Source organism: Helianthus annuus, chromosome 13 (genome assembly GCF_002127325.2).
Source record: "Helianthus annuus cultivar XRQ/B chromosome 13, HanXRQr2.0-SUNRISE, whole genome shotgun sequence".
NCBI classification, from domain to species: Eukaryota; Viridiplantae; Streptophyta; class Magnoliopsida; order Asterales; family Asteraceae; genus Helianthus; species Helianthus annuus.
In genome coordinates, this window is record NC_035445.2 from 167081795 (window position 1) to 167101053 (window position 19259).

Genomic DNA, 19259 nt, shown 5'->3' on the forward strand with positions numbered 1-19259 from the left:
AGAAACAACCGTTTTGTGCACCTCTACACTAGGCTGCCCGGTGATTTATTGGGCCCATTGAGGGATGAAACACTCAAAACACCCTTATATCCACCGTACGTCGAATTAAATCGCCCCTTCATTTGATTCTAACATCGTGTGCAACATAGGAGGGTCTTCTATATACCTTCCCTGTTTCATTTCAGGTGAGTTTAGTATGAATGAGATAACCACAGCTAGAGATTCAGTTGATTGATCTTTTTAATCTGTTGCATTTGTTCTTCACATCAGGTGCGTGCTTGCGTTCGAACCACCACTTTTCCCCATAATCACGCTCCCAAAAAGTAAACTATACCTCCGTTTTAGTTGCTGTTTTCATTTCAATCGTTGCCCTCTTTGTGGGTTTTTTCTGCAGATGTGAAATTAGGGACGTATGTTGCGCTCTTTTACGTTTATTATTGCTTTCGCTTGTTTGGAAGGGATTTTAGCTATTGAGTTTTCATGCACACCAGGTGTTTGTTTTAATGCCTAAGTGAAAGATGCCTCTTTTTGTTTCAATTTTTGAAACGACTTCGTTTTCGGTGTTTAACTATGTGGGGTTTTGGAGCATATCTCAGGTTGTTAATGTTTAGAACATCAGCTGATTGCTTTGGGTATTTTGTTCTGTTCATATCTAAACAATAGATTGAATTTGAACACTTGGTAAAATGACTGAACAGACCAAAGTAACACCCTTGGTTTCACAATGTTTTGTTATCCGCTTTTAGAATAGGCTGGTTTGAGATTAAATTAAATTCAGATATTTTTTTTGAATGCGATATTATTACTTTTAGTGTTATTAACTTTCTAAAGCTGTTTTGTTTTTTTTTCAGCTTACAGATTGGGAGGAATGACATTTGAGAAAATATTAAAGACTCGAATCAAGTCAAGCCACAGGTAGAGGTTGACTTGAAATTGGCAACCAAAGAGCATGATGACCCAATTTCAGAAGAGGCTCAGATTGTAGAGGTTGGTTCTTCGTTTTCATATATTTGAACTTAAATAAATTTGATTATAGCAGTTAAATGTGTCCTCAATAGATTATATAGGTTGACCCGCAAACATTTATAGTTCATTCCTTTTTTAACTAAATGCTGCATTAGTAATCTTAATATTCGAATAAGTTAATTTAGGATGATGCATGCATTTAAGTAGACATTTGCCTACTCTCAGCCCTTTCTTTTTTTAAGTACGTTTAGATTAAATACACCATGAATCATTCATTTACAAGTAATCGGGTCGAATTTGCCACCTCTAGCTATAACTGAGTTTCAATTTCTGAGTTGTCACATATGGTTTTGTAGATGGTTATTGTATTGCATGCTGATTTTCGATGGTGAACTATGAAGCTTACTTTTCTTGTGGTAATGTTACACTATAAGAAGAATTCACACCTCGATCTGAAAATATTGAAACTATACACCTCTTTTTGGATGCGTTTCGACATGCTTATGTTAGAAGTTGTAAAATTTAGATACTTAAATGTTAGGTAAGGGCTGTTTATTTATGAAACTAATAGGTAAAATGACCAAAACTGACATTTAACATTTTGGGAATAACTAAGGTTTTGTGAAATGAGTGTACTTGATCATATATTCGATTTTAGTTTCATTCTGACTCAATCCAGTCAAAACCTTTTGAACCATTTGCATCGTGCGGGTTCCTTCTAGTGTATTATTATACAACGCCTTAATAATTTGTTGGTCCTAAGTTACATTTCTAATATCGCTATTTTTCACATGACCTCTCACTCTCTGTTCAATTAGGTTAAACCAGGAGCTGTTTGTGTGTATAGGGATCCAGATGGGAAAAACGGTTAAGTCATCACTCAACATCCGATCAAAAACAGGGTACTCTGTTTTGGTCATCAGAGCAGCCGGCTTCGTCAGAACCCACATCAGTGCCGCCTTGAAACGACTGCGTTGTAGGGTTATATAATTTTAACAATTATCACAATTCTACCCTCAAAAGGACTCGGCCACAATTGTTTGAAAAAAGTGGGATTTTTATTGTGGAAGGGGGCATAAATGATGCTGTTTTGCTGAACAACCTCTTTGAGGTACTACATGGTAATATTGCTGGTTATGTTGATATTCTTGAAGTCTGTAAAAATGCAAACCCACAGCCTGCAATTGCTGGTTATGTCAGAAAAAAGACCGAACAGATCAACCCCACCCGCAAGCCTATACGCTGGTACGAAAAAAGCGGGTGAAGAAATCTCGCATACGTATAATCATATTTACGGGCTGTCGCTAACGGGTTTAAGGTTCTTTATGGTTTATGGACCGTGGGGTAGAAGTTTGGCTGTAAACCAACGACAGATCTTCAAATGGGGTTGAAGACATTTGTTAGATGGTATGAGAAGTATTATGGTTCGGGGAAGAAACAAATATGAATTGTTTGTTATGTTATTGGTTTGTTTACGAATTGATTGGTGTTATATGCAGTTGGGGAATCGTTGCATCTGTTTGAGGAATAAAACTACTAGGCAATGCAAAAGATGGTAAATTGAAGTCTCTTCTTTAATTCTTTATCTGTTTTTCTTTCTTTTTTGAATTATTTAGTTAGTTGATAGTTGTTTATATTTAGTTGTCCGATTGTTACTTGTTTAATTTGAATATGGAGTTTATATGTATAGCATTATTGTATCTTTCATTTTCTATTTCTACTTGGTAGTTATTATTAACTCTGCACACATACATTTTGTGGCAATGTTTATGTTTAGCAGTCGGGGTCGTTATATAAGTTGTTGATAAGTAATAACAATATTATGAAAAGGACCTAATTCTATAGAGTTTGCTATACACATAAAATAAGTACATGCTCGCTTAAGGCCTTATTTAGATCCTGCGGATTAGGTGGTGACTTAGCTGTATATGTATCTTGCTTTTTTGCACTCTTTCAATGAGGCCCATTTATAGTAGAACCCCATATTTAACAATTGTTCAGATTTGATAGAAGAACATGGTTAAAACTTATAATAGTGAGTTGCTTCTTATGCATTTCAAGGAAAATGATTGTTCTTGTTGTTATACATGTTTTAATGACTTGTTATACGTGTGCATTGTGCCTTAATTGCAGTTGTTTACATGGTGGAATTTATGTCTTATATGGCTATCTTTTGTAAATATTTTAGAATAGATGTTTCCTTTCTGAGTCCCCTTTCTTTTTATTGGCAGGCACTTGGAGGGGCCATCTAAAATCTAAAGGCTAAAACTCACAGACATCAAGATTGACATTAAAAGGGTCCCTAAAAAGAAAACCATGGTTACTGGTATAGGTATTGGGTTTTTATTGTACTGTATATGTTGTTCTTTTGTGGTTTGTTAGATCAATTGAAGTTTTTGTTATTTACAGATTTGAAGAACAAGTGAAAGAACAATTCTAAGGGAAGAAAGATTATCTTCTAATTTTTATATTCTTGAAAAAAAGGGTACAACTTGAACTTATTATTAGTTAAAAAAAGTGTGTTATTTACATGTCGGTTAGCATCCAGATTTTGAAAGCTCAAGATGGCTGTTCATTGTGAGGAAAAATGGAGAAACGTGGATTTGACGAGTTCATTTCATCATTTGCAACATCTTCAGCCATTGTTTATAGTTATTACTTCAACTGGGAGCTCTGTGTGTAATAGGGATCTTGGAGCGGACCTTGTTGAAAAAACAAGACGGGCCAAGATCTGATAAGAAACAGGGTACTTTGTTTTAGTCACTGATGCCGCCGGCTTCGTGGGACCCATGTCAGCATCGTCTTGAAGTGCCCACGGTGTTTTAGGGTTGCATAATTTTAATGATTGTTACGATCCTACCCTCAAAAGGGCTCGTCAACATTTGTTGGAAAAACGTGGGATTTTAATAATTGTTACGCTCCAATGAAGAAAGCCAGTGAGGAAATTGCGCATACGTATAATCATATTTACAGGTTGTCTTTAACGGGTTTAAGGTTTTTATGGTTTATGGACCGTGGGGTGATATGACTTATTTTTTCTTTACAAAAGATATCTTGAAAGGAAAATCGATACCTGTCTTTACAGGTCATGTCTACTTTATTTATCAATTCTTATAAGATATTGTAACATGAATAGATACCTTTCAAGTTATTACCAAGTGAATTACATCTTTCTAGGACACAATGTTGTTGGGAGATTGACTTTGTGCGGATCACAATCAAGCTAATACTTAGCTAATACCCTAGATTGGTTATTAGTTAGTTTGCAACGAAATATTAGTTAATCAATATGTCAAGTATCACTGTTTCATCGTCAATGGATCGAACATAGCAACAAACAAGAGTAGAAGAACAATTCTTTTGAGCGCAAGGTATTAATCAAAATCAAATGTTTCAATACATCATGTAAAACTAGTCACAAATTTTACAGACGATTTCCTAGATATGTTAGGTTGGGTGGCTTGCAAATTCCCTCTGAAGTTTGCACACATAAGTTCAAGCACCAAATTCATACTCAACTGCTTGACACGATAAGCTATGGGGTCAAGTGATAATAAATTCAATGCAGACTCATGTTTTTGTTATCTTGTTGAGATGTACGGAATTGACAAGTGACAATTACGTATAACATCCTCTCAACAGATTGTCTTCATCAAATGATAGGCTAATTAATACGTGGTATCTCTTCTTCATTAGCGAGACTTCATCAATCTTCACTAGAGGTAACTTGCTTCAGTGGTAAGTTCTTTTAATCTTCATTAGATGGTAAGTTGACATCAAAGGCAAGTTCCATTAATTCTTTATTGGTTGTAAGTTCCAATCAGAGGTGTGTAACTTAGCTCATGAACGCCAAGTGCCATCAGACGCAACTTGTAACCGCTCCAAGGGTTCCTTGAAATTAACAGCCTAAAAAACAACAAATAAATATTTAGTTAAAAAACCCAGCCGTTTTTTACAAGCAGACGAAATTAATTGAAACTGCTAAAATTGGGGAAAACCTTGGCTTCAAAATTGGAGCTCTAGATGACGAAATTGGGTGCCGAGATTTGGGAAAACCCGCCTATGGCATTTGTCCATGCGTGTGGCTCGTTGAGACGTTTATGTCCAATACTTATCCCCCATATAACTTCAAACATACTGAAAGTTAATCCTTTTTTAGCATGAACCATTTTCCAATCCACTTCCGTGTGTCTAATTGCACAAAATACGAGTATGCTAGATCATGGATCAACTCTGTATCACCATCAATGTGAAGATTAAGCATTTGCACTTTTGTTTTCATTCACATTGAAAATGAAATAACTTAACTAAATAGAAGCAAAGATCTTCATCTGCACGTACGCAAATTCTTGAGCCAAACAAATTCTTTGTCCCTCTTGTGTTTCTTCATCAAAATAGTAAATCATGTTAAAACTTTTGCTTTGGTCATATGACATAACTTGAAGGTTGACTGTTAAACAAGACCACATAAAATTTTACAAATCAATGGTTCAGTTACATTATCTGAACGAAAAAGGAGTGATCAATGTGGGTTGTATTTTTACTAACCTGCAAAGCTGTAAACTTAAAGAAGCTTTGTGGATGAAAGCAACAATGTGATGAAACCATTTTTCTGGTTCGAATGCATCAAACTTGACCCTGCCTATTGCATATGGCTGATAAGGTATGGTAATCTCCTTTCTTCACATCATAACCAATAGATACATCATCACCCCGCAAAGCATCTAAATCTGGCGTCTGATGGTATTGTTTCCACCGAAAAGGTTCATCCTAGTAAACAACAGCATATGAAGCTTGCCACATTTGTATTATAAGATGTAAAGTTACCAAAAGTGTAATAAAAAAAATTAAAACCCTTGAAATTGTTTTCGTAAAAAAATTCGGCTTATCATTGAAATATTACTTCTTCTCTAGAGACGTTAATTATTAATAATAATTAATTTATAACTTTAAGACAAAAAGAACTTTCGGTAGGCCCAACCTGTTACGATATGGACCTCTGACTAAGTTATGAGAAATTGCTAAATATCTGAGATTGCATACCACTGGAACTGCATGATAGTTCTGTTGAAATCTGCATGAAGATTCTGCATCTTTTCTAGGCTTTCTTCACTCACGCCGCTTGAAAATTCTACAACATTTGTGACATTGTTTCTCATTTTTGTTGTTTTTTCAATTTCTGTTGCAACCTTATCTTGAATCTCAGTAATGTAACAAGAATGTTAAAAAAACTCAAGAAGCTTGATAGATTTTCTTCTTTCTTTAACTGCAAATTTAAAATTCAAGGGTCAAACAACATTCTTTGACATTAGTGGCCAAGCCCGTTGCTTTTCAAATTAAATATAACAGGAATGTTAAAAAAAAAAACTTTTTTCCATTAAAGATGATGCGGAACCTGTTGCATTTCTATCCCAGTTATAAATCCATTTTCAATGAAGAATGGTAACCAATTTGTAAATCAATATAATTTGTTTGACATCAAGAGTCAAACTGTACTTCATATTTTGGAAAAGTATACAAGGGTTCATGTGGTTATCTCAAATGAATCAAATAGTATTTTGAAAACGTATGCTTAAAATGTGTTATTTGTATACTTATAAATTGATACTTAAAATGTGTTATTTGTATACTTATAAAGTATACACATGCATGCTGTCAAAACTCAAATCAATTCCAAAAGCTTCTTTGAATAATGAATCCAACGTGCTATCATGAATAAATCTTGTGTTATATCATGAATACCAATAATCAAAGGGAAAATTACCAAATTAGCCAAGAATAAACTTTGACCACCAAATTAGCCATTTGATGCCCCTTTGAAGCAGGGCATCACGGATTCAAATGTGCGGGATGCCTCTTTCAATGTGGAAGTGACATGTGTCTCAATGATTAGGTAGACTCCTCCAATGCCCCTCAAAAGACTCATCCAACGTCTCAGCAGACTCTTCCAATGACCCTCAACAGACTCTTCCAATGCCTCAGGCATGAGTTAAAATTTTATGTGGGACCTACCACCCACTTCATCTTCACCACCGCCACCACCACCACCACCACCACCACCGCCTCCGCCGCCTCCACCACCGCCGCCGCCGCCGCCACCACCACCACCATAAAATATACTACTAATCTTTGAATTCGAAAATAATAGTATTAATAAAAACTGAGCAAGGATATGAAGGAACATGACGAAGGCTGTTGGATCCCACATCCTCATACAGGAATACATTATTCAAAAGGTCACGAGTGGGTGATGAAAGATGTTCCTGATGGTGCTGCTACATTCGATTACAGTTATTGGTTAAGGAATGGTGACCTTGAAAGATATGGAGTTTGATTTCTCTATATATAGTTTTCACTATAGTTGTATTATAATATGAAGTTATTGATGTGTTGGAGCTCATGAAGGATCTTGAAGATGAAGTGGCGGTGGTGGTGGCGGTGGCGGTAGTGGCGGTGGCGGTGGCGGTGACGGTGGTGGTGAAGATGAAGTGGGTGGTAGGTCCCACATAAAATTTTAACTCATACCTGAGGCATTGGAAGAGTCTGCTTAGGGGCATTGGAAGAGTCTGCTGAGGCATTGGATGAGTCTGCTGAGGGGCATTGGAGGAGTCTACCTAATCATTGAGACACGTGTCATTTCCACATTGAAAGAGGCATGAGGGGTCTTGAAAGAGGCATTCCGCACATTTGAATCCGTGATGCCCTGCTCCAAGGAGGCATCAAATGGCTAATTTGGTGGTCAAAGTTTATTCTTGGCTAATTTGGTAAATTTCCCATAATCAAAACCAGCTTGTTATATGATAATGGGATGGTCAAATGTTGTAGACTAAAAGGAACTTACACTTATGTATTGATGCTTTGATTGTTATTTGCTGATTTAGTCATCATATGCCCGAGATTTACACCATTTTCCTGAAGATTACACTGCCAAAGTCTCTCATTCATAGGTTGAGACTTTTCTCTATTCTCTCATATGTCTCGGTCAACTGTGAATGTTCATCCTTTACAATTTCATGGTTAGAGGGTCCTGCAAAACATAGTTGAATTATATAAGATATTCGATTTGATTATTCCACTAAATTGAGACTTGTGATCTAAGATAATGAGAAAGATGCTTGATTTATGTGTCTTACAATCAAATGGACTGAAAATGAAAGGTCAAGTTTTTAATGGAATTACTAAAAATGAATCTATGAAGAAACTCAATTCAAGAAATTGCAAAAGGGATAATGAAATTGGCTATGAAGAGAATAACATATCCATTTAGCCCCCTCTGATTCGAACGGCTTCTTGAGTTTATCTAACCGAAAGTCAAGGTGATATAAATATTATAGTCAGAAAATACTAAAAGAAAAATCATATTTAGTTGTGTCAAAATTCACTTCCATCCCCTTAACCCTTTGAGTGACAATAAACAGTGAAAACTGATTTCAACATATTCGGTTTCTTTTTCCATATCACTAAACTATTGTTAGAATTAAAATTCATTGTGTCAAAATGGAGTTCCATCCACTTAACCCGATTATTAAGAATAAAACGAATTAAGTTTATAACAAAAATTAGAATTATTAAGTTATAACAAAAAATCAATATTAAGATCTGTATGTGCAACAATTTTAAGAATAAAACGAATCTTATTCAGTTGTGTCAAAATGGTACAACTTCCTAGTCCAAAACAACAACAAAAAAAAATAAATAAAAAAAAAGGAAACACGGACAAGACTGAGAATACCAGTTTATCTTATGGAAATTAGAGGGTATTTACCTGAAGTCTATTTGGATTTGGGGGATATGAGAGATTCGGGGCCAGTAATGGGAGCCTCTTCCTTCACACCTTTCTTTCAATTTTGGGCATTCTTCAATGATCAAACTCAAAAGTGAAGGTGTATGATGTCGTTTTTCCTCTGGTGATTGGGTATTCACGGCAGGAAGTATGTTTTCAACGACTGCAGAAGAAACAAGAAGAATGTAAGGTTTGTTTGTTTGTTTGAAACAACGACTAGCAATAATTTCTATGTAAGAGACAATTGCTATTTAATTAACAACTACCTTTAATAGTCTCGTATGTCGATGCAGGGGACATGAGAGATGAGTGGCCAGTAGTGGGAGCCTCTTCCTTCACACCTTTCTTTCAATTTTGGGCATTTACCTAAATTCAAACTCAAAAGTGAAGGTAACAGCGTCTCTGGTAGATCGTTCACCTTTGGACATGTGTTAATGGCCAGATGTTGAAGGGATGTGAGGTGTTGGAGTCCCGTTGAAAGTGATTCCAGATTATCAAATTCTTTTATGTACAGAGATATAAGAGAAGAAGGGAAACAGTGGGACAATTGACTAAAATTCCTCACATCAGGTTCATTATATAACTTCAGTTCAACAAGGGAAGCTGGAAAATTCAGATCCCCCCACTCTGTTATGGGCTTCTTCAACCCTTCTAGTGTAAGTGAGCACAATTTGGGAGGCCAATGCACACAATGAATGGAAACATCAATGCCTGGACACCTTCTGATTTCCAGCTCTTTTAACAAGGCGAGATTCTTTAGCTCAGGTAATGACACCAGACGTTCACAATCAGCAATTAACAAACTGGTGAGGTTTGATAGCTCAGGTAATGACTCCAGACTTTCACATTCATAAATTGACAAACGGGTGAGGTTTGATAGCTGAAGCTCTGGAAGTGACGTGATATGTGGACAAAATGATACACGCAGCCTGGTGAGGTGAGTGGAGTTACTCAATTCACTGATTGATCTTAGATTTTCCCATCTACAAATCTCTAGGGTTTCAAGCATTGGCATGCTTGTGTTGTTGATTTTTCCCTCAAGTTTATCACAATTGTCTATACAAAGTGATTTGAGCTTATTCCCTCCTTCTTTTGGGAGGTAGACATCTGTAATAACTGAACAACCAATAATTTCCAAACTCTCAATGCTATTTGGACAGCATAAACGCTTTATGCTACTACAAGAGTATACCTTCAAACTTCTAAGAGATAACAGGGTGCTGCTCCCAAAATTGTCATCCTCCTCTTTCTCTTCTAAACTTACCAAACCTGAACAATAAAATAATCTCAATTCCTTTAATCTCACAAGAAGCTTACTTGCCTCTGTTTCTGATTCCCACAAATATTTTATTTCATTACATCCAACGATACTTAATCCTTCAACTTCCTTAAGATACCTTATAACTCCTCTCCACACCTCATATGTGAGCCCTGAGATAGAATTTATTTCCAACTTAGTGACTGAAGAAGCTACCTGAACCAGACTTCTCAACACACCATCACCACATCTGTGAATTTCAAGAACCTTGAGTGAAGGCAGTGCTTGAAGTGAGACATTAATCAATTGGGGACAATTGATTATAGAAAGCTCTTTAAGGCATGGAAACACTGCTGCTGAACCATCATTTATAGTTGACCACCCCTGCCATCCAGACATAGCTTCAAATCTTAGAACTTCAAGTGAACGGAAGGCGTTAACATCATTTCCGGTTAACTCCAAACCTATGATTTTAACCTCATCCATGCCTTTAATCTGCAACCTCTTAAGTGAAGGGAGCAACCCGAATGGGGGTAGAGATGTGCTTTTTTTACAACCACGTATTGACACATTAACCAACTCATGAAAAGAGCGATCACCAACCCAATTTGAAATTTGTGTTCCCCCGTATGACACGACTGAAAGCGTTTTCAACGTATCACTATTAGGTTTCAGCTCATTTAGAACTTCCTCTTCAAGTGTATCCATTCGTGAGCCATCAAACACATCAACCCATTGCAGCTCTAATCCAGTAATCTTTTTTAGAGATAAGTTCGCCTCCCGTGCATGCTTTGCGCTTTGCACTTTGTGCAATCCCTCAATGGAAACTTCCCCATGGAGATTTGTTAATCCCTTGAGCTCATTTATTGCAAAGCCATCATCTCCTTCAATGATGATCTTCGTGAGAGTCTGAAGGCTCTCCAATTCACCAATCCCCAATGGCAGCTTCTCCAACCGAGTATCTCTTATGTCAAAATGCCGTAACCTTCTAAGATTTAAGAAGCTTTTAGGCAACTGAGTTAAGTTCCAACAACTAGAAACAATCAATGTTTGTAAATTATAAAGGTTGCCAACATTCTCCGGTAACTCTTTTATATTAGTTCTAGATAAATTAAGATACCGCAAGTGCTTCAAACTACCAATGGAATCCGGTACCTCACTTATTTTAAAATGACTTAGAGAAAGGACCCTTAACAATGTTAACTCTGGAAGTAAGTCATCCAAAATCTTAGAGGATAAGTGATAATAGCCCCAACCCACATTGAGAGATACTGCTAAAAATGTTCTCAAGCTTTTGGCTCCTTTGAATGCCTCAAACTTTTGGTAACCAGCATACTCCTCGCGAGTAAATGACATATGCCGATACTTTGCCAAAGCTTCTGTCTTTGTCTTCATATGATTGTCAAACCTTAGAAAAAATTCTCCGGCAACAAAAGTGGCCAAGTCATTCATCAGATCATGCATGATAAACAATGATTCATCATTAGGTGCATGTTGGAAAAATGACCTTGATAATAAAATTTCAAAATATTCACGGCCCAAGCGTTCTGGTGACTTGGATGGGTTCAAAAACCCTTCTGCCATCCACAACGATACCAACTCCTCCTTGTCAAACAAAAAGTCTTTGGGAAACAAGGAACAGTATGCAAACAACTGCTTTAGATCTGCAGAAAGTTCACGGTAGCTTATCCTAAGTGCCGGAATAATCTTATCACTATTTTCCACATCTTTACCACTTTCAGTGGCATTACCAATTTCTACATCCCATATCTCACTATTCAACACCTCATCCCAGTCTTCTCTATCTGTTTTCGTCCTTAAAAGCCTTCCAATTGCCTTTAAAGCCAAAGGCAAACAACCACACTTTTTCACAATACCTTCACCTTGCGGTTTAAGTGTCGTGTGTGAGTCGAAGTTATCTACCCCCAATGCATTTACTGCAAGTAAACGCAATGCATCTTCACTCGACAAACTCTTGAGACGGTCTACATTATGAAAACCTATCTGTTTGAGCAATTGCCCCTTACGAGTTGTCATGATTATCCTACTTCCAGGAGCACATGATAGAAATGGGCGAACTAGGTTTTCCCAATCCCCATAGTTTTCACTCCACACATCATCAACTACTAGTAGAAATCGTTTTTCCTTCAATTGCTCAGTGAGAGCCTTTTGAAGCTGATTTAGATCTTCAAATTTATTGTTTTCTTTAGTCACATCTTGAAGGATAGCATTAGTTATCTTGAAAATATCAAAATCATCTGAAACACAAACCCATGCCTTGGGTTCAAAGTGATCATGCACCTTTGTATCATTATACAAAAGTCTAGCGAGAGTGGTTTTTCCAACCCCACCCATACCAACTATAGGTAAGACGCTAAAGTTATCCTGAGATGACCCATCATCCCCCAACAACTTTTTAAGCAATTGCTCTTTCTCAACTTCTCTTCCGACAACATCGCGTTCTGGCAAAGAGGTTTCGCTTCTTCTACTAGTATTTCTTGGCTTTTCATCAATCTTAAACAAACCTAGATCCGTTTTTCGTTTTTCTAGATTTTCTAACTCTCTGTTAATCCTATCTAACTTGGGAGACAGCCTATGAGTTAGTGAGAAATTTGTGCAGCATGATGGGATGAGCTTTCTTACCATGCTGGTGGATGCTGCAGGCTCCTGTAGGGTGAGCTCACGATGCATGTCTTCAGTCGCCACGTCGTCGAGTACGTCGTCGATATCGTAAGCCAAATGTTGGAGAGCATTCAGCCATTCTTTGACAGATTTATGGGTAACCTCCTTCTGAGAGGCATCTTGAAGTAGATCTTGGATCCTGGAGAGTGTCTTCTTCAACTCCTTGAGCTCATTGTAAATGCCATGAGCACGAGCTACTCGCTTGAAGGCTTCATCAGTCATCTTCTTAACAAGAACTTTGAGGAGTTCATTTGCAAGAGTTTCAGCCATGGTTAACAGTGAACAAGTGAAATGGGAGCTGTGTGTGTGTGTGTGTGATAGGGATCTGAATGAATTGATGAGTGCACAGAAACAACGATTGGTTGTTTATATTGAATTCTGGCTGGTAGTCATTAAAAAAAAAACCACTTGTTTATTTACTCGAGAGGGAGTAGGTAGTCATTAAAAAAAACCACTTGTGTATTTACTTAATAATATTTGATGGATCACATGTGTTCTCAGATGAAACAATCACTTATTTATGGATTCTGGATTCAACCACTGAACCACATTTGTTTTCTTTATTATGAAAAAGTGTGAATTTCATGGCATACATGTTTTGTCCTTTAGGCCTAATCCAGTTAGCTTTTCAGTTAAATTTGGTCATGTGCTTTGCACATGAGGGCATTTTTGTCAATTCAAAGGTAAGTTCAAGGGCAGATTTACAGCTCAAAGCTTCTGCGACCTTTGAATTGACAAAAATGCCCTCATGTACAAAGCACATAACCAAATTTAACTGAAAAAACTAACTGGGTTAGGCCTAAAGGACAAAACGTGAATGATATGAAAACATAAAGGACAAAAGTCATCAATTTTGAACATAAAGGACAGCGCCTGAAAATGGGTATAAAGATAAAGGACAATCCTTGAAATTCACTATTATGAAAAATGTTAAAATCTTCCTAATAAGATTCGCTTTAGTGTTTTGACAACAAAGGCGAGCCAATTTTTTTCATAATCCATCTAGCTTTAATCTGAACCAAATTAACATTTTATTAAAAAAACCCGTTTTAACCAGAAACAAATTTACCCCAAACTTTTAACTGACCCGGCAGTTTTACCACATAGATGCATGCATGGACGTGTACATACATGAGTATGTATCTATGTTTAAAACTTGTTTTTAATAGAAAAGTGGTCAGATCCTAATAAAATATTTGCACAGTACAAAATATAGTATATTTTAATGATATTCATTGGGAACTTTGCAGATTAAAAAACAGGACGTAAATGTTATAATATTTAAAAGTTTGCTTAAAATAATAACATGCATTTAGGGAATCCAAGGCGTGCATAATTGAATAAGCAAACAAATTTGGTTTTTCCTATGATGATAACGTGGATTGGTCTTAAAAGAATTCCTTAGTTTGACCATTGACCGGGGTTGATTGGTGTAACATATCACATGTTGAGGCACTCTTTAGACTATAGGGACTGGAGAGGCATGGAACAGTGGTGTTATTTGACATGTGACTGCCAGGTTAGTACGAGTCAGAAAAGTGGTGTGGTGCAAAAAAAGAGTATGAGCGGCATTGTTAGTGGTGTTTTCTAATAAAAAAAACAAGAATCAATCAAAACCGACCAAAATTCACCAACCAATGAAAACGCCATAAGCCCATAAGCCCACACGCCGGTGAAGATTTCCCTGCCCCACACACCCCTGTGTAGAGGCTTCCGCGCCACAATTCCACTTAAGATGATGCTTTTTAATACCTTGCAAAGCGGATCGGTCAGGTCAGGTCGGACAAGTAACAGGTTGAAACTGGTTTTTGACAAAAATAGGTAAAGGTCAAACTAGGTCGGTTCTAAAAAATATCTAATTTGGTTGGGTCAACCTTTTCGGTTTAATCACAAACTACACCATTATTAAAATACAAAATTTAGATTCATAAAAATAAATGCAAGTAAAACGCACACACACTTTTATGGGTCATCATGACCCACACGCAGGTTGAACGATTCACAATTAACAAAAACAAATGCAAGAACTGAGAAACATCACGTGAATAGCATTGGAAACTTAAAAGAAAACAATTTTATTTTGAAAAAGAAAAAAAAAACAAATAATCACAAACCAAATATTCAATCATATTTACACATGTCCAACTTTAGGGGTTGTCTTCCATGCATAACTGTTACTTAGTGTTTTACTTCAATGGATTATCTATGTTTTTATGTTTTATAAGTCCATAGTCCACTTAAAGACTCAATGCAAACTGAGTTATTGAAATTATCTTCGATCTTGCTTTTTCGTTTTTAGGCATATTATACATGTCTAAGGTGAACTCATGTGGTGAGTTCATATTATACATATAAACGTAAATAAAATTTTTTTGTCTTTATGACGCTAAAAAACCAGTCTATCGGACGGGTATACTACTAGTTCTAGTATGGTTAGAACCAGGGGCGGTTCTATGTGGTGGTGAGGGGTTGCACGGGAGACCCCTCAACATTTTTGACGAAGTGTAAATTTATTTTTAATCTCTGTTTTATTTATTGGGGATACTTCTAAGCAAATACTAGGATACCCCTGAGCGTGTAGGTGAATATAAGATGAACGGAAGTTATATGGTCGACGAAAACTAGAATTTTCTGGTCGCCGGAAGCTTCCCGCGTCACATGTTGATAAAAAATGAAGAAGATGAATTATAATACAATAATAATATAAGCATCGGGATAAGGAATTATATTTAATCAAACTTCATCGGGGGCGCTCTCCTCTTCCATTATTATACCATTCAGTATGAAATTAATAGTTCAAAAAAAAAACAACTATTTTTTTATTTTTTTCTTTGTTTATTTATGAGTTTACATTTTTCACATATTGTCTTTGATTTAGGGGTGTGAATTTCTAACACGACCTGAAAACACAACACGAACCTAACACGAAATTCGCAGGTTTAGTTTTAGTCTAAATGGGTTCACGTTAGTTTCAGGTTGAACCCGTGAACCTGTTTAGCTAAATGGGTCGGGTTCGGGTCAACCCAGTCACGTTGACCCGTTTAACCCATTTATATCATGTTTTATTATTTTTTACAATATGTTATATAACATAAATTAATTTGGTTGTATATTGTATGCATAATTATAACTTAAAAAGAGAGACTGACATAAAGTTTTATAATTAAAAAGCAAAATATACATTTGTGTGTTTTTAATAAAATTTTAATTCTAATATATTAATTTGCGAAAAAAAATAAACAGTTTGAAAATTCGGCTTGAACGTGTTGTGTTCGGGTTAACCCGCTAATATTGGGTCGTGTTTGAGTTCATATATATGACAAGATTTTCGGGTCGGGTTTGGGTTCATCTAAAATTTTCTGGTTCGGGTCGGGTTGAACCAACGAACCCGACCCGTTTAGCACCCCTAATTTCATGGTTCTTTTTTTAGCAAATAAAAAGATTAAAAGTAAAAATAATACAAAGAAAAACATTAAAATAGTTCTTTTTAAATATATTATTTAATATATCGTCTTTTTTTTGTTTAGGTCAAAAGAAATATCATATAAACATGAAGAAAGTATGAATGTTTAATCTATACGATTTAAGAAAGCTTTATTCAACCCGTGTGATACACGGACCTGTAACATATTTACTTTCATTGGTTAATGCACATTTTCTCAATAGACAAATTAGATATATTATGTTCCTAATAACAATGAGGTTTACTCACCAACCTTTGTTGACTCAAAAAATACTTTTACACGTGATACAAGTGAACATACATGAAGAGAAGATTTGGATATAGGATGAACCTTAGTTAACAAGAGACACGAATAAATGTAGTTTAGTTGTTATGAACAATGTCTCATATATTAAATTGTTTTATTTGGATTATTTGTTTCGTGGAACATTCAATATGGATTAATTATTATTTATAGTAAAGCAAGTTATAAGCTTTGGATCAACTAATCATGCCCCGATCACCTATTTCGCTACAGATCAAGGTGTGATACTTGAATATTTGCTTTGATTCCTGCTACTTTATTCCTGCTTATAGTGATTTTATCGATGTTCTTGCTTGGTAAACACTTTTTAACAATTCTTTTGCAAAGTATAGCTGTAACCCACATGACTCTGTCTTGATTATTACTTTTAATAATACTTAATGGATTAATTAATGTCAAGTTGCCAACGGTTAGTTTACATGAACATGCTTTCCCGTGTATTGTGGTTGTATTTATGGTCATCGTTTTTTAATGAATATTTTAGTATAGTATTTATATTAAATATTAAATTAAATTCTTACGCGATTCACATACTCATTGAATTGTCATCATAAATAACTAAAATCATAAAGCAAAACCAGTGACACTTGAAGAATAAAAAACATAATGACCTTTAATTAAAAAGTTAGGTTAAGCGAACTTACATTAAATCGATGATAATCAGAGTTGAAGTGAGAGTGGTGGTGGTGAAGTGAACGGAAACTGTAATTACAAGTATTACACGTCGGTCTCGACTAATATTCTTCACTTTGGTACAAGTATTACACGCGCGTCTCGACTAATATTCTTCACCTCCGCCCTTAGAAAATGGAACTGATTTAAGTCGCATTGGAAATTGCTGGTTAAGTGGGGTCGAGTCCAGCTTCTTATATAAGTCAATTAAGCCCAAACTAACATTAGACTATCAACATTAAACCTAATCCAATCTTTAATAAAAAAAACTATTTTTTCTTTTTTCCGTATACACAACCCAAGTCAATTTTGAATACACATTCACAACCCAACCCGACTGAAATTTTTATAAAATAATTGTAACATATGGTTATTTTTATTGTATTAAAAATAATAATTTTAAAAACAATTATTTTTATTTCAATACAAACAAAAGTTATTTATTTTTAATATAAAAGCACGGTCAATATATATATAATATACTTGAAAATATATATTTTTAATGTTTTTTAATAAATTATTATGTTTAAATATTATAAAGTATTTGAGTAAATAATTATTGGGAGAATTGGTAGTTAAGAAATGAAAGAAATAAAAATTAGAAGATGAAACCAATCCAATTTTGATGAGTGGCAAAAAACAAGGTAACCTCTTGCAACCTTCGGTTTCTTGGCCAACCGGGTTGTGGAGAAAAAAAGATTTTGTTTTGAGTTAAATGCTCGGATAGTCCCTGTGGTTTGCCATTTTTTCACCTTTAGACACTAACTTTCTAAAATTACAGCTATAGTCCCCAACTTTTCAATTTTCTCTCCCGGATAGTCCCTGACACGGATGGAGGTTTGTTTTTGGTCTTAAGTGGGTGAGAAATAACCAAAGTACCCTTATCATTAAAAGTTGAGGACAAACCAAACCATATTCAGACCAAACAAAAATGGCTTCAGCAGCATCGGTGACATTTCGCCTGAATCAGCCCTCCCAATCCCATTCTCTCAAATCAAAACCTCATTTCACCTTCCCCTTCAAACCCCTCCTCACCTTATCAACTTACACAAACATCCAAAGTGCCAAATCGCCGCAAAATCTACTGATGTCTCCAAAGAAGACATACCACCGGCATCAGAACCCGTAGCTGAAACCGACGACTTCGATAAACGCAGGTTAGAGGAGAAATTCGCAGTCCTAAACACCGGAATTTACGAATGTCGGTTGTGCGGGTACTTATACAACGAGGCCGCCGGCGACCCATCGTACCCGATAGCTCCAGGGCTGCCGTTCGACAGAGTGCCGGACAATTGGAGATCTATCTATCAATGTTTGAGGAAATTATGGATGAATTCAGTTACAAAATTAAGAGATGAATTCTATTTGCTACAATGAATGTGGTGGTGATGTTGTTGATGTAAGGAAGAAGAAGAAGAAGATGTTGATTTGGGGGAAGATGAATGAAGAAGATGAAGGGTATATGATTACACAGCGTATATGAATGTGGTTGTGGCACTGATGGCTGAGTGAAGTGCTGGTGAAGAAGAAGATGTCTTTTGGGGTTTTTAATAATAAGGGTATCTTGGTCATTTCACATCAACTTAACTGAAAAAACTAACCCTCATCCACGCTAGGGACTATCAGGGAACGCAATTGAAAAAGTTGGGGACTATAGCTGTACTTTTAAAAAGTTAGGGACTAAAGATGAAAAAATAACAAATCACAAGGACTATTCGGCATTTAACTCTTTTTTTAATTATTTGGGCAACTTAGGTTGGGAGAACGTCACCAATGATAATGATGATAGTCTTACTAGATAATAGAATACTAGGGTAACTAAATTTAGTACTCTTTTACTATTCTTTTTTTATACATATACATAATATATGTATCTATTTTAATATTATCATACAAATATATGAACTTATTTTAGTCTCGCATTATTAAGTTATATTTGATGATCGGTCACTAATAATATTTGTCGACCTAAACTGTTAAAATTCAACACGATTTCACTTCATGATATATCATCTTATGATAATAAAGTAGGGATAATTGTTAATTAAGTTGGGTTAATCGACTTTGTTGTTAGAACTTACATAGGAACTTTTGAGTTTATAAAAGTAAAAAGTGGTTGTTACTCCAAATA

At 35.7% G+C, this 19259-nt stretch overlaps 2 protein-coding genes and 1 long non-coding RNA gene across 4 annotated transcripts; 1 reads left to right on the top strand and 2 right to left on the bottom strand.

The window, feature by feature from the left end:
• The first annotated feature begins 217 nt into the window (after positions 1–217).
• LOC110900343 lies at positions 218–4140 on the top strand. The gene is made up of 6 exons (XR_002570938.2): positions 218–270; positions 852–987; positions 1785–2373; positions 2466–2521; positions 3198–3298; positions 3376–4140. It is a non-coding gene; the product is annotated as an uncharacterized LOC110900343 (long non-coding RNA).
• Positions 4141–4310: 170 nt separating this feature from the next.
• On the bottom strand, positions 4311–11640 carry LOC110900340 (putative disease resistance protein RGA4). 2 transcript variants are annotated; one of them, XM_035981742.1, is made up of 7 exons: positions 9016–11640; positions 8732–8912; positions 6010–6232; positions 5515–5736; positions 5275–5350; positions 4965–5199; positions 4311–4872 (listed from the first exon to the last, which is right to left on the bottom strand). In XM_035981742.1, the coding sequence occupies exon 1, from the start codon at positions 11589–11591 to the stop codon at positions 9018–9020; it is 2574 nt and encodes an 857-aa protein (XP_035837635.1). In that variant the 5' UTR covers positions 11592–11640; the 3' UTR covers positions 4311–4872; positions 4965–5199; positions 5275–5350; positions 5515–5736; positions 6010–6232; positions 8732–8912; positions 9016–9017. The 2 variants fall into 2 exon arrangements, with proteins under 2 accessions (XP_035837635.1, XP_022004728.2); XM_022149036.2 differs by lacking the exons at positions 4311–4872; positions 4965–5199; positions 5275–5350; positions 5515–5736; positions 6010–6232 and adding an exon at positions 7820–7993.
• Positions 11641–11692: 52 nt separating this feature from the next.
• On the bottom strand, positions 11693–12959 carry LOC110913233 (putative disease resistance protein RGA3). The gene is made up of 2 exons (XM_035982463.1): positions 11741–12959; positions 11693–11697 (listed from the first exon to the last, which is right to left on the bottom strand). Exons 1-2 carry the CDS (start codon positions 12957–12959, stop codon positions 11693–11695), a joined length of 1224 nt encoding a protein of 407 aa, XP_035838356.1.
• Positions 12960–19259: the final 6300 nt, after the last annotated feature.

What these genes read in the sequence shown, in the direction of transcription:
- LOC110900340 (XM_035981742.1), bottom strand. Translation starts at nt 11,591, where the DNA reads ATGGCAGAAGGGTTTTTGAACCCATCCAAGTCACCAGAACGCTTGGGC.
- LOC110913233 (XM_035982463.1), bottom strand. Translation starts at nt 12,959, where the DNA reads ATGGCTGAAACTCTTGCAAATGAACTCCTCAAAGTTCTTGTTAAGAAG.